Raw genomic sequence first — 16,086 nt, 5'->3', positions numbered from 1 at the left:
CATATTTCACTTGCTATTTGGTCTTATGATCTAGGTCTGATGATCTGTGAGCTTGGTTAATGAATTATGGATAGAATATTAAAACTGAGCTCTTTTTATACTAAGAATAAACATGAATAAGTCTTAGAATGATGACTAAATTTAATTTGGATATGAAATTAAAGCCAGAGGTCAAGAAACACTTACCTTTGTCTGGAATTTTGTCTAGGAGGAAGACACAGAAAGGATAAGGCAGTATACTTTTGCCTAAGGACCTTCTTATCTAGTCAGAAATTTGGACACATACAACACTCCAGTGTCAGGTTCTAATGATGATAAAATCAGGCATTAGAATAATGTGGTTGGAACATATACGCAATAAGAAGTATTTGTGATCAAAAGAATGAAGGAAAGGTCTACTGAGTGGACATTTTGAGCAGAACATTAAAAGACAAATAGGATTTTGGTGTTGATTTGTGGAAAGTGAACTGTAGCACAGTGTGAGGAGGCAGTATAGACATCTGAACATATAATTGTTTCTGGAATGTTGAAAAGTCTAGTACAGCAGATGCTAAAAATAAGACAGCAAAGGTGAGTTGAGGTCAGAATCTGAGGCCTATCTAGAGCCATCCTGAAGTAGTTTGGAATTCATGTTATGGGCATTGTAAAACAACCAGGAGAGGATTTTAAAATGGAAATGGCATGGTTGTGTTTATCTACTACATTAATTACTCTGACTTTGTCACAAAATATAGATTACCATGGCTAGACACTTGAGACTGAGAGCAGTTGAAAGACTTAACAATTGAGGTTGCTTATCAACAGTCTTGAATTGATATGTGCAATAATGGCTCTGCCACTTGAAGAAGAGACACCGTAGTGGAATTTAAGCCCTCCTGGATTTTTTTCTGTGTCTTGGAGCCTTCCGTACTTTCACAGTATGCCAATTCTCTGCACCTTCTGTCTGCTATTGGTGGTATCACCTCCCATGTGGAGGGAGTGTTTGTATTGTCTTCAGTGTTGCCAAAGGTGCTAAGGATTCCCACTATCATATACTCCAGATTTCTTCTTCTGTAGAATACATGGTCTTTCATGAGGTTGCATTTGCTTTCTGGCATAAGTTTTGCCCCATGTCACTTTTTCTCTTCTTGGGCAAGAAGACATGAATTGAGACGGATCCTCTCAAGAACTGATTATTCTTGTTTAAGAGGGGCTGGTATTTCCCTCCCTGACCTCACTTTTGAGGCATGTGTTATAAACACAGTATCCTTTCTGTATTCTTATCATGAAACTTAAAACCAAAGATGATTTATTTAAGAACCATGTGGTCATATGCTCTGAAGAAAATATCAGCTAAATGTATTAAATAATTATTCGAATCTTACAAAGAAGTACAAACATATTTCCGTTTGGCCACCAGTCTCACTTTACTTAGAAAGTTCTCCCTAGCCAGAACGGGCATTGCCCTTTTTTCTTCGCATTTTACTCTCATTGTCTCTTTTGTTGTCTTGCAAGGTGCTTTGGATGTTTTGCCAGGTTCTCTTAACGTTTCAATTTCCACCCCCCAGTACCTATTTGCTATCTTACTAGAGTTCTCCTGATCTGTCTACAAAGTCATACTGGAACACTTCCTCCTTTTTCTTGTTTCCTCCTCTGTTCCCCATTTCAGGTCCCTGTGACATGCTTCATGTGTTCATCAGGCAGAGTTCCCTTTCTCTGCGTGACCCTTCCTGATCCTTCTCAGGCCCTCTGTGTTCAAGTGGGTGTGCTCATGGCCCACCAGCTTCTCCTAGGACTCCATGCTGATTGTCCTCTTGGAGGACTTTTGTTTTTATGGACTACAACCACTTCCTATTCTTCCACCCCACCCTTGGTCAAATCCTTAGAGGTTCCCCCTGCCTTGTCTTTAAAAGCTGATTTCTATTATAAGAGGCCTAATTAAATTTCTGCTGCAAATAATGTTCTATTTTTCTTCTCTTGAGATATCTTGAATCTTTGGAGGGAGAAAACTGACTTCCAGGCTGAATGCTACCAGGAATACTATTGCTTCTATAAACATATTCAATCTATCCTCAAATATAACTTTAAAACATCTTTAAGCTATCTCTCACAAAGTTTGTAAACAGAGAAATGGTTTAGTTAAATCATGAGGAAGTATACAATCTAAAACAGAAAGGGAAATAAATATATATTGTGCTTGGTCATAATAAACATTGACAATTCAGGCTGAAGTATATCCATTCATTTACTCCATATCCACCAGTGGACACCATATGTGCTTGTTTCTGTGGGTGGAAGGATACCACATAGGTGTGGTTTTGTGGATGGAATGCCATTTGCGTTTGGTCCTGTCTGTAAGAACTGACGTCTGCTTGAAGAGATAAACATAAATACAGATGACTGATTATAGCGTGGTAGGAGAGGTGTCACCATACTGTAATTATGTGAAAATCATCTTAAGGACACAATTAAGAGAGTGAATAATTCTGACCAGCACAGGAATCTGCTTTGAAGTAGTCGTGCTCAGTTAGCCAGCTTACAATAGAAAGAGGGAATAAATGAACCATCATGGGTCATTGTTACACCTGGCTTGCAAGCTGTACAGGGCCCCTTTCAGCTCAATTATAGAGTCTATCAGAATCATTAAACCAGAGCTACACCATCTTGGAGAGAGCTTTTTCAAACTTTAAGGATCCAGATTTTTCTGGAGAATAAAAGTATCTATGAGGTGCTGGAGAATTGTTCTTGAGAGGTCATAGGCTGCTGCTCCCCATGTCCCATGACACTTTCCCTTAGCAGCGTGACAGCAAAGCATTAACATCTGTTTCTATGTGACTACGCTGTGAACACATTGAAAGGGACAGGCGCGGTTTAGCATAGCCTGTGACTTGGGAGGAATTTCATATGGAGAGAATTCTACTCTGTGGTTCTGAAATTAGGGAAAAGAGGAAGTTGCTTTTATGACTGTGGCATAAAGGGGCCCCTCTGCCCTCGATACCTCTTTCTTTTTCTAATTTGTAACCATTTCCTGATTGATGTTCATGTTGCATGCTTTTTTCATAAGTTACCCGATGCTCACATCAGCTAATGGCCTGAGCTGCATTCCGTGAGCCTGGAGCCTTCTCTGCACCTGGGCTCACCCTGTTAATAGATCACACAGGGCCTGCTGATGGCCTCTCGTGAGGCCAGCTGGACCAGCTCAGCCCCTTGCTCATCTGTCACTATTACCACGTTGGGAGTTTGCCCTGCTTGCTCCATTCACTTCCTTTGTCAGCATAATTAAGATCAAAGTGTAAGAAGGATACATAAATGATAACCTAGAACTTTGCCCAAACACAGAGGCTGCGATCTGGGCAGCTTCTTCCAATACACTTTCCCCAAAGGCACGGAAGGAAAAGGGCAAATTATGTTTAAGTATAGCCTTTCTTGCATAGTCACTTCAACCTCCCCCACCCCTTGCTTTGTTTCCTGAACCCATCATAGTTGTATTAATCAATTGGTTCAGGGATTTGAGATTTCCTGACCTAATCACAGGATTTGGGAAATCCTGATTTCTGTTTATATGAAGCTATGGCTGTGATTGCAGACTTTGTACCTGGCTGACCTCACATTTTTCACTGTATATTCAGGGTTTGATATGGCTCTGGCCATTCTCCTGATGAGTGGGAATGAATTATCCCTGCTTGTCTTTATAAGCAGAAAGATAATTTACTTCCAGAGAGCATTTTGTTTAACATAAAATGGACAACAAGTGTTCATAAGGGCATCAATAGTTTTAAGGAAGTAATTCGGCAGGTAATAATTACATGAGGACTTATTTTCCAGATTACAAAACAAAAGTACTTTGCAGTGTTTCTGAATTTACTTTTTTTTTAACATTTAAAAGGCAACTTTTATTCTTTCTTTTTTAAAAATTTTAATTTGTTATTATGATAGCAGAATGCATTACAATTCCTATTACACATATAGAGCACAACTTTTCATATCTCTGGTTATACACAAAGTATTGTCACACCATTGGTGTCTTCATACATGGATGTGCAATTGTGCTTCATTTCTTCAAAAGGAATATTGATGCATTAAAGAAAGGAAAAAGATGAATTGGTGTGGCTGCAAGTTAGGGTAAAAGTAGGAAGTAACTAAGAATAATTATTTTAGAAAAATAACATTCAGATGATACCAAAGACTGTTAGTTATTTAGAATTTATTTGATTTCTGGATTAATGTTTCTGAGAGTTTCATCATAGAAAATTGACATGGAAGTTGAATGAGCTGTACTTGTTTCCTGCAATTTTAAATACTTAATGTTTGCTTTGTCAAGATGATTTTTTATATTTGATAGTAAAAAATGAGAATTCCTCCATGGATTTTTCAGAAATCACAGCTAGTCTATGTTATTCCTCTCTGAAAATAGCTTATCTGTGTATTTATCTCTATCTCTACATATTTATCTGCATATATGATCAACTCATCCCAAAGACTGACAGTCATTAACTGAGTAGAAAGCCAAAGTGCAAGCACTTCCCCCACCACTATCTCCCCTACTAAGCTGCCATGTTATTTGTGTGTGTTTGTGAATTACACTATATTTCAAATGCCCTGTTTTCTTTCCTAGAGAATACTGGTGTGTTTGGGGAATACTGAGGTTGTCACCAGAGTATCCCCCACATCAGACAGTGGAACAACACTGCCCTGGGACTAATAAAACTCAGATTAGATCTTCCTGGTAGGCTCTTGTGGAACCTGACCCTAGGCTTCTCTGGGCTTCATATTCCATATCTATAAAATGGTGATAATAATGACTACCACAAAGAATTGTTAGGAGGATTAAACTAAAAGAGAGAATGTATGAAGAAAATTGCTCAGTGCCTTGAACTCTGAATTTGAGGTCAGCAGACCTGGATTTGAATCCTGGTTTTTCTACTTAAAAGCTCCATAATGTTGGGCAATGCATTTAATTCTGTGTTTTAGTAATAAGCAATATAAGGCATATAATGAGCATAGTGCCTTACACAAATTATGTACTCAATAAATATCTGATATTAGTATTAAATAGTAAAAATAATACAGATTTTAGCTCTTTTATGATGAGCTCATAATAAGACATGTCTACTTCTGAGGGTGGCTGGTTTCTCTAAACCTAATCTGACAGATCTGGAGAGTTTAGTGACATGGAGATTAGCATTTCATTGATTTATAAACTGCCAACTTTGTGGGGGAATGACTGTATTTGTAGGTTGCAGCTAAAAGTGTGATCATGTGCATTTGTCTTAAAGACACCTGGAATTATTTAGCTTGTTCACGTTTCAGAACTCTTCTAGGTTAAGTTGGAGAGTTAAACAGCATTTTTGTGGTTGCATCTTCTCTATTCTGTTTTATTGTGTGGATAATCTTAATCACCATTGTTTTAAGGGTAAGAATGAATTTTGTGTTTCAGCTAAAAAGCACACTTATGCAGAAGAGGTATATATATCTGTAGTCTGCATAAAAACATCTCTTTGTTTTTTCTTTGCTGAACATATGTCAATTTTGTTTCCACCATTTCTTGTGTGTTTTTCTCCTTTATCACAGTTCTACTTCCAAGCCTTCTAACAGATTTGTCCTTTTCCAGGATCTCTCCTTTCTAAGCTATTTTGCACACCCTGCCAGATCCATTTTCCTAAAGCTCAACCTCTGTTCACTTCCCAGGCCTAATGCTTCCTCAGCCCAATCTCAGATGTCTGCCCCCCAGATCATATGTTCATAAATCTTTTCTGCACAACTTGCCCCAAAAACTGTTCTATTTATTTTATAAATCATATTTGTATATATTATATATTAATTGTCACTTCTCAACCATTTTTCTGTAGAAATACCTGAACTTCTAGACCATACTTTACATAAGATTTCAAACTGTGGTGGTGCTACCTCCATTTCTCCTCAGTTGATATAAATAGTTGGTCAGTCATTTTTTGAGGAGGGTTATTATGAGCCCCTTAAGCTGAGTCAGCTCTCAAAGAAGGAGGAAGAGTCAGAACTCCAAGAACTTGCAGGAAGTCCATAATGAGGATCCAGCTCATTTAGGTTCAGGCCCTGCTATCTCATCAATGAATTCATTCCTCTGTCAGGTTTTTCCTCTCTGAATGAGCCTCATGGAATTCTGGACCACTTGAGACTTGAGCTTGTTGTTCGCAAGAGGCTGCTTTCTGGGATGACTGTCCCTTCATCTAGTCAGGACAAGGAGTGGAAGAGGGTACCAACAGGCAGCAGCAGGGTCACAGATGGCCTAGTACATGTGGAGCTCAGATGAACTTTCTGAGCTGCAGTACTAGGTGTTGTAGAACAGTCTCCTTTCAGCTTGAGTGTGCATTGTAGTCACTGCAGGGCTTGCTGCAGTGACTATAGTATGAGTGATTGAGTATATATGGGGAAGGACCTGAGAACATGCATTTTAACACCTTCTGAAGAACTCATAGATATGGAAGTACAATATTGCCAAATGTTATGATGAAATTGCTCTGTGTCTTCATGCCTATGAGTGGCTACTCACAAAATGTGGCCTTAAAGACTTTCATCAAGTCTTATCAATTGTAATACCTAGATCAAAGGTCATGATTAGTTCTTCAATGATCTATTTTTTATTTCCTCAGCAGGATGTAAAAGAGTTGTTACTCTTTTTTTCAACTTCTTAGCAATTTATTTGCCTCTGTTATAGTACTTATTTCTGTCTACCCTGTATAAAATATGAATGTCTTGCTACTAACATATAACATCTTTGAAGTGGAGTGTATGATCTCATACATCTTGCTTCTTTTGGTGTGTAGTACAGTGCATTACACACTGGGGCTCTGTCCAGACCACTTAGATCCATGTTATCACCTCTGTGTATCTGTCCTCCAGCTTATGAACACTTTGTTTTTTACCCACCTGAACTTGTAACTTTCTTCAGAGGATCGGGATTATTGGAGCCACTCTACTCAGGCACAGGGAGACAGACTTAGGATTGCGTGGAAGTGTACCTGGCCAGCAGAAGGATCTGTAGCCAGTCAGTGATGCAGCAGTGCAAAACCCAGCTGTCTTGCCTTAAAGAGGATGCACAGTAGTCAGCTCTCCACAAGGTTAGACTGAGGTAGGGACCTCACCTGACACCAAACCATTGCTGGGCTACTTCTTTCTTATCCTGCTTTCCTCATTCCCTTAACTGGTTTCTGTTGGGATAACTTCCTTAATAAATTTCTTATGCATGCAATCTTGTGTTGGAGCTTGCTTCTGGGGAACTGGCAGGTAGTGTGTCAATGTTTGTTGAATGAACTGATGCTTGAAAAAGGACCACAGTGCAATGGGAGCATGTACTCCAAAGTCATGGGTTTAAATCCCAGCTCTACCACTTATTAGCCATGTGACCTTGCATAAGTTATTTGACTTTTTTGTGCTTCCATTTCTTTATCCATGAAGTGGAATTAAAATAGTATTTCATCAGGTCATTATGAGGATTCAATAAATGATGAGACAGTTGTCTGCAAGAGAATGAGAGTTAAGTGCTTGTTGAAACAAGTTAAAAAGTAATGCATTGATCCAAATTAAAGAAGACATAAATAAATGGAAAGATATGCCATGTTCATAGATTGAAAGATCATAGTCCTAAGATGGTAATAGTACCCAAAGTATTCAATACAATTCCTATGAAAATCCCAGTGATATTTTTGGCAGAAATAGGAAAACCTATTTTAAGGGATTCCAAGTAGCCAAAACAAAACAAACAAAAAAAATTCTTGAAAAAGAATTTACTGTAAAAATTACTATAAAGCTGCAGTAATCAAAACAGTATGTTTTGGAAGAAAGGCAGGCATATAGACCAATATAATAGAATAAAGATCCTGGAAATAAACCCACACAGCTTTCAGGAGTTAATTTTGACAAAGAAACCAACACCAGTCAATGGGGAAAGGAGTCTTTTCAACTAGAAAAACTGGGTACCCATATGTAAAAGCATGGAGTTGGATCTTTATCTTATACAAAAATTAACTCAAAATGCATCAAAGGCCTAAATATCAGTGCTAAAACTATAAAACTCTCAGAAGAGACTGCTTTGGGGCCATAATCATGAATGTCAACAATCCTAAAAGATCAAAATTTCTAAAGTCGAGAATCTTGAAGGCTGAAAATCCCAAAAATATAATTCTGGAAAAACTAATAAGAATCTTTTAAAAATATTTATTTACCTTTTACAAAAGGAAATTTATTTGAGAGACATATTAAAACATAACAGAACACTGCATAGTGTACATATGAAATAAGCAATAACAACATGCATATTTTTGCAAGCATAAATGCTCAAGTATACTAATGACAGTCACATTGGAAAAATAGTTGTGAGCTAATAAACCATAAAGAAATAGGTATGTTACCTAGCTTTGTAACTGTGGTCATTCAAAATACTGTGATAGATAACCTTTCTTTTGATGAGATCAATGAAAAATTGTGATGGATCACCCTTGAATATGAACTTGCCTAAAGAAACAAGATATTGAGAACTTTTATCTTTCCACAAATGTAGACATGAAAAGCACACTTCTTCATAAGGAAGTTTCACTGTTTTTTGTGTACACACACGATACTGACACAGTATAACAAGGCACTTTCTCAGAGTCATATTTGCAAAAGCTCCATAAAATAAATTAGAATGCTCTAAAGTCTTTACCCAGTTTGCACCTCTAGTATTGGAAATCTTGCAAAGATGAAACACACAGAATAGCAAATTGTAAAAATTAATGCTGATAATTTATATAGTAGAAAAAAACTAAAAGGAAAAAAGTTAAATTAAAAGAAAAATTCACCATGTGAAAAAGCATATTACAAACATAGATTGTAGGCAGTTATGTGGGGGGTGGTCAATGACAGCTCGAAGAATTTCACAGCTATCAACTTTATCTTGAAGCCTTGTCTGAATAAAAATGTAGTATATATTTTTCTACATATTTTCTACTGGAATATCATTCAGTCATAAAGAGGAATAAAATTCTGATCATGCTACCACATGAATGAATTTTGAAACATGTCAGGCTCAAAATGACAAAGATTTCACTTAACATGCAGTATGTAGTGTATACATATGCAAATTCTCAGAGATTGCAAATAGAACACAGGTTACAGGGACTGAGGGATAGAGTGAGGAGTTAATGGTTATTGTTTAATGGATACAAAGTTATTTTGGGGGAAGATTAAAAGAAAAAATTTCTGGAAATAGTAGTGATAATAACACAACATTGTGAATGTACTTTATGCAATTAAATTATATGTTTAAAAGTGTCAACGTGTCACATTTTATGTTATACATCTTTTGCCACAGTAAAAAGAATATATTATTCCTTGTGTTGCATTTTGCTATTTCCCATTCTGCCTCTGGGATTTTGATATCTGTATCACTAATTTTTTTTTCTTTCTCGTGAGGGGAGTACATGTGAATTATCCCCCGGCATCAAAACAGGGTGCTTGGGTAGCTTTGAATTTTAAACATTCAATGAAAAGCAAGAGAAAAAAATTTCACTGTAAGTTACATGAATAAATAAGAGAATAATTAGATTACTTGAAAAAATTTTAGATCTTGTCAAAATTTGCAATGACCCCAGCTGTGTAGTGAGACTAGTTTAATTATTAATGCCATAAAGCACTGTAAGCCTAGGATGTTCTTCAGTGTTACTGTTTATGATTTCATAAAAGCTATCCATATGGGTCCACTCGGTTTGGGTTCATAGGCACATTGGTCTTCAGCCAGATACTCCATCTCCTTATATATCACGCCTCTCCATAGAGCTGAAATAGTCCCCTAAGAGAAACTTTTAAAAAACCCACTAACTCTAATTTGGATTTGGCAATCACTGTGCTATGGTGTTTGAGTGTTTTAGACTCTTAGCAGTAAATAATATTTAAAACTTCCAATGTTTTGTGTTTTAGTCACTGGATTCTCTCTTTGTATCTATAGGCAAAAATCCTAGATACCATTATATCTAATAGCATTGTTTGTTGGTTAAGATTGTCCTTCCCACATTATAGACTCAAATTCTTCATTTTTTAAAAATCATGAACAGTGAAATGTAATAGAAGAAGAAAAGGGGAGAGAAAGTGTATTTATGTATGAGACAGTATCCCTTAAGGAATCAGTTAAAGTTTTGACTATAACATTTACTCTGACATACTCTGCATCTTGTTTTTCTGTAATTTCACATGGTTTTCTCAAAGTGTTTGGGGTCTTCATCAGGCCAGTCCAGTATTGTGGGTCTTTGGTACAGAAGACAGACCCACTTGAGGGTGTGTTATTTACATCCAATTTCCTCAAAAGGAATACAATAGCAACAAAAGGAGAAATTCCATTTAATGATACTTTTCAAAACTTTAGCCAGTCTCAATCTTATTTCAAGCATCACTACTTTGAGTCTCTTCTAGAACAAGTCAAGACTTAAAGAGATAAAACAGTAATAAGTCAAACTATTTAATATAAAAGTTTTGGTTTCTGGATATGTATTTAACCTTTGCTATTTGGATTCAAACCAACTCTTGTGTTGTTGGTGTAGGGTTCTTAGTTGAAAGAATAGCTTGTTATGAATTATCCTGTTTAAAATGTCATGATGTCACTAGTGGCTTTCTAAATATACAACCTTTCTAAATATACATCCTCTCTGCATGGAGTTAACTATGATGAGAGATGAGTGACCCTAAGCATATAGCTAGGCTAAGTTGATCATGTGGGTATTTAACAAATATTTACTAGTTTAAAATATGAAAATTTGGAATCTCTCTCACACACACAGAAGCAAGCATGCAAACATACACATATGAAATGCATATATCTGCATATGTACATCTATATCTCCTTTCCCCCCCCTTTTTTGACATTGTTTTTTAGACACTGTCAGGGGCAATGGATAGGGAAATATATAAAGTAATGGCTATAGGGCAAAAGCAAGAATTGAAAGGTAACTTGTAAAACTACATTTTTAGTGTTACTTACTCTTTCCATACAAGGCAGAAAATTATTCTTGCAAAGAGTTAATAGCACTGATCCTGCATATACTCCCTTATGCAGGCACAGAACTCCTGGGAAGTCTCTTAAGAGAAATGTATCTTAAATTAAGTAGAAATCCTATACCCCAAGGACCTTAGATTCCTGAGGAGAGATTATACTGATAGAGACAAATTAGTTATTTCCACTCAATCCTCCAAACCTCACCGTTTGGCTTTGTATTAAAAAAAATCAGAATTATATCTTTATTTATTTATTTTCACTGCAAACTTGCACACTGAAAGTTTGTTGATGTTCAGTGAGCCCCTGGTGAAAAATTACTAGAACTCACAAGACTACGAATATTTGTTTTCAAATGGATTTTTAAATTGACCTTGATAGTTTTCGATGTTTCCTAATTAGTGTTTGCAAATCTGCTGATTTTACGAAAAATCTGTTTCTTGCTGTATTAGAGTATAGCATCACAACAAAATTAGCATTCCATATGTTGTTTTGTTAAACATACTTGGTGGCTTTCTTTAAAATCCCTTGGGAAATGTTTTGAAATTTGTTGAAACAAATATGCAACACTTGAAAATAAATGGTGATTATCACCACATTGTTCTTTCTTTAAAGCACTGCCTATGTTTGGACTCTAGGAATGTTATCACTGAATACACACTCTTCAGAAATTACTCACAAGTGGCTGAGGCCTAGATACAAGCCTTTTTACTTATGTTATTAAAAGCAACTTGCTATAGAACTCTAGTAGCACCATGATGCCATGATGGAACACATCCAGTTTACCAAAGGGTAGAGCGGTATAAACTACGTATAAAAGCCTTCATTTGGGGTGTTCTTTATGGGATGAGAAAAATTCAGCTTGCTTTTCCTGAAATCTCCTTCAGAACTCATAAATAGAAACAGACAAACATCTTTTATCTGAAATTGGTGAACTAGGTTATGTTCCATTGGTAGTAGTGATGATTTTAACTATGTATTGAAACTGGGAGTTGGAAAAACATTATATATGTAATTTCCTTTAAGCTATAAATTTAGTCAACAAAGATGTTGAACATGAATTGTACCAGGCATTGTGCTTAAGTCCCTATTAGGAAAAGATAGATATAGTCTTTCTTTGTGGGTGTCATAGGCTGGCAGGGGTGATAATGGGAAGCACAACAGGGCTGCAGGGAGGGATTTGGGGATGGTTTCACAGGGAGGGGATCTCCCCTTAAGCTGAGTCTTAAAGGTGAATGTTAGTTTACCAGTAGAAGAGGCAGGAAGGGCACTTAGGCGCAAGAGGGTGCAGTATATTGATGTGATGGCAGTTCCTTCAATATGACTAAAGCATAGGGATCAGGATGGGCCAGGGGTATGTATGGGGGTGCTTTTGGCAAGGTGGGGAGATGTTTTCTGCTGTGATGAGGAGTTCAAAATTCATCTTGCAGAATATGGAGAGACTTTGAAGAATTTTAAGAAGGGACAGAAATTCCTTAATATAGGAAGGTAAAATAAAGACAGTAGTAATTAGAAAGTCATTGTTATAGACTGGGAGACAATGGTGAGAACCTGCAGTGGCAATTAAAAACCTCTCTTCCTGGGCTGGCATTGTAGGTCAGTGGTAGACCTCTAGACCGGCACTTGTGAGGCACTGGGTTTAATCCTCAGCACTGCACAAAAATAAATAAATAAAATAAATTTACTGTGTCCATATACAACTAAATTTTTTTTAATTTAAAAAAACCTTTCTTCCTTAGATCTGAGAGATATTTAGGAAGATGGACCAGTTTCACTCTGAGGAATGAGAGATCAGACTAAAGGAATCATGATGAAGTCCAGAGTTTGTGGTATGCTGAGTGTCAGCAATATCCATTGCTAAGGAATATAGTAGAGGTTTTAAAAGGAAGCAAATGAGTCCTTTTTTGGACATGTTGAATTTGAGGTTATACTGGAATTGACTGGAAGTATGCATCTTTTCCTTGGCTCAGATAGTTGAAACAGTTCCTGCCCCTCTTTTGGCAGGTTAAGGCTCTGACTCCCTGAGAGAGAAGGGTTTAATCCCTGTACCTTAGTGGCAGGTGGTTACCACTTGTGTACGTGTGCCACTGAAGGGTGGTCTCCAATCTTCCATCCTATTCCCATTTTTTCCTCAGGAATTGATGGATACCATGGAAAAGCACTCATTACAGACTTCACTACTTTCTTTTTGTGTGTGTGTGATGTCCTGTTATTCTGTCATGTTCTTCTAAATTCAGAGTTCAAGAACTTTTTAAAAACTTCGCTGTTTTCTTCTTACCTATTTTTATGGCAGGTAGTTCTTTCGAAGCTCTGCCTAAGGTGAAATAGTTTGTGTACTCCATTCCTCCAAATTCCAAAGGAGGATTTGTCAATATTTTAGAATTCAGTTTACCTAGTTGCCTTGCTATATTAGTTCGAGCATGTGCTCAAGAAAAGTCATTATTTGTAGATTATTTGACCTTGTTGCTAGGGCAAGAGCCTCGTATGGCTTTCTACATTATGAGTGTAAGAAGTTCTCCCTCTATGGAATGAATTTTGGTAATTAAAGAATGAATAGTTAATTTACTGAAAGGTTGAATTGTGCTGGCAATTAGAGCAAATAAAAAGTGCTCACTCAAGTATGGCTGTTTTGGTCCTTAAAAATTCATAGCAGGAACTGGGATACCCTTGTTAGGATATTCTGGAGTGTTGCCCCATTTAGAATTGCCTCCATTGGGTGCCAGTACCACTGCCTCTTTTACCTCCAACCATTGAGAATGCCATCTTGCAACTGAAAAGCAAAACAAATCAGAACTGGTATGTCCCAGAACCTCTATATTCAATAGGGACATATTGATTTTGAAACTTTTAATATAGACTGAGCATCCCTAATCCAAATGCCAAACTCTGAATGGAAAATTCCACACCATGAAACTTTATTTCATGCTCAAAATTATTAGAAGCATGGTATAACATCATCTTCAGGCTATGTATGCAAGGTCTATATGAAACACAAGTGAATTTTGAGTTTAGATTTGGTTCCTGTCCTCATGATACATCATGTATATGTAGTATTCCAAAATTTGAAAAGAACCAAAATCTGAAACACTTGTGAGCCCAAACATTTGAGATAAGGGATACTCAATCTGTATGGAAAAACCTAACCAAATCAAGATAAATGTGGAAAGGGGGTAGTTGGACACATATGCAATATTTTTCTTCCACACATTCCGTGGGAGGTGGTGCTTATGTGAGGCAGTCAATGTTTTCTGTAAAAAGCCATCTAGATAATAGTATTTTAGTCCTTGTGAGCCTCATGATCTTTGCAAGAATAATTTTCTGCCTTGTACAGAAAGAGTAAGTAACCCTAAAAATGTAGTTTTACAAGTCACCTCTCTTTGTTGTAGTCACTCTATTGCACCTTACCTCTGCTGTTGTAGTGTGAAAACCGCATTAGACAGTACAAAAGCAAATGAGTATGGCTGTGTTCCAGTGCTTTGGAACACAATACTTTGGAACAAATAAAGATCCAAAACTTTATTTACAAAAATAGATGGCAGCTGGATTTGATCCCAGGGATGAAGTTTGCCAGCCCCTGAGTTAGAGGATTGATATTGAAGAAAGGGCATGCTACATCTCCATTTGTGCCATCTGGCAATCTACACCACAGAATTTGGCAAAATAATTCACTGAACTGAGGCCTGACTTAATGTAATTATTAGAATATTTGCCTCTGAGATATGGATTCTACTCTGTATAATAAATAATGTTTAAAAGCAGTTGCAAATGTCCATTACATGGTCACCCCAACTTCTTTGTGCAATGAGGCAGGGAATTATAGACATAAATAGCATGAGTAGATAGGTATATATGGGGAAAAATAAGTATAAGGAAACATACCAAAATGTTAATGCTTTTTACCTCTGGGTTTGAACTTTTGGTGTTTTCTCTTTTTGTTGAAAATATGCAGCATCTCAAAGAATAAGTCTGTGGGACATTTATGATCAAAGAAAAGTTATTTTTGTCATAAAAGAACACATGTATATAACATTAGAAAAAGAAATGTGCTTGAAATTGTTCTATATAATAGTTATTTTCCATTTATTCTTTCCTTGCCTTAATTCATGAATTAGAATCCTAGTTTCTTTTCCTAATGGAGATATGTTCATCCTTTAGACAACTACATAGTATATTGAGAATGAAGATAATTTCTATATACAACCTAGAATATCAGTCAGGGTCCTCTAGAGGAACAGAACTAATAGGATGTGTACATACGTGATTATAAGAAGATTTATTAAATGCACTTCCACAGTCAGAAGCTGGATAGTCCCACAATGACTGTCTGCAGACTGGAGAGCCAGAGGAATCAGAGGCTGCTCAGTCCAAGAAGCTTAGAACAAGAGGGACCAACGATGCAGCTCTGCTGAGCCTGAAAACTCTTACCAGCAGATTCGCTGGCAAGAATCTGCTTTGAAAGAGTGGAGGAGCTGGAGCATGATGTCCTCAGGTGATTGCAGTAGCAATGTAAGCACCAGCTCCTGAAGAATGGAGCTTATGTCTCTCAGCTTCATCCTTCTTCCACCTATTGTTCCATTCAGGCTTCCAGCCTATTGGACGTTCCCGTCCACATTGAAAGTGGGTCTCTTCCCTTAATTTGTTGTCCCACCTGCCAATCATTTCTGGAAATACCCTCATCAATATACCCAGAAGTTTCTTAATTGTAGGCATCTCTTAGTCTAATGAAATTAACAACCCAGATTAACCATCACACCTGGGAAGGACTCACTATTACTCAGTCCTGGGTCAATAGTACTTGTTGATATGCCCTCTTATAGAGGGGGCTGGGCCAAAGTTTCTATACCTAGTGCTGGAAGGAATCAGATCTCCCTAATGGCCAATTTCCCTATTTGCACTCCAAAAAACAGATTTATTACTCTATTTATTTTTGGGGGGGTACTTGGGATTGAACTCAGGGACACCTGACCATTGAGTCACATCTCCAGCCCTATTTTTGTATTTTATTTAGAGTCAGGGTCTCACTGAGTTAGTTGCTTAGCGCCTTGCTAAATTGCTGAGGCTGGCTTTGAACTCACTATCCTCTTGCCTCCACCTCCCAAGCTGCTGGG

General features: G+C 37.1%; 1 protein-coding gene across 9 annotated transcripts in view; it reads left to right on the top strand.

Moving 5' to 3' along the window:
- The window catches only part of SUGCT (succinyl-CoA:glutarate-CoA transferase), a 728,181-nt gene that overhangs the window by 422,662 nt on the left and 289,433 nt on the right, over positions 1–16,086 (top strand). The window contains exon 13 of one of the 9 annotated variants that reach the window (XM_081286418.1): positions 15,273–15,323. The exons of the other annotated variants lie outside the window; for them this stretch is intronic. Coding sequence (XP_081142544.1) covers positions 15,273–15,287 — 15 coding nt within the window. The 3' untranslated portion in view covers positions 15,288–15,323. Of the gene's footprint in view, positions 1–15,272; positions 15,324–16,086 lie in introns of those variants that run through there. 9 annotated transcript variants of the gene reach the window in all.

The sequence above is a fragment of the Spermophilus citellus genome, assembly GCF_964194105.1.
Source record: "Spermophilus citellus genome assembly, chromosome: 3".
Lineage (NCBI taxonomy): Eukaryota > Metazoa > Chordata > Mammalia > Rodentia > Sciuridae > Spermophilus > Spermophilus citellus.
Note: the sequence above shows the minus strand (reverse complement) of the source record. Positions and strands in the feature narration are given on the sequence as shown.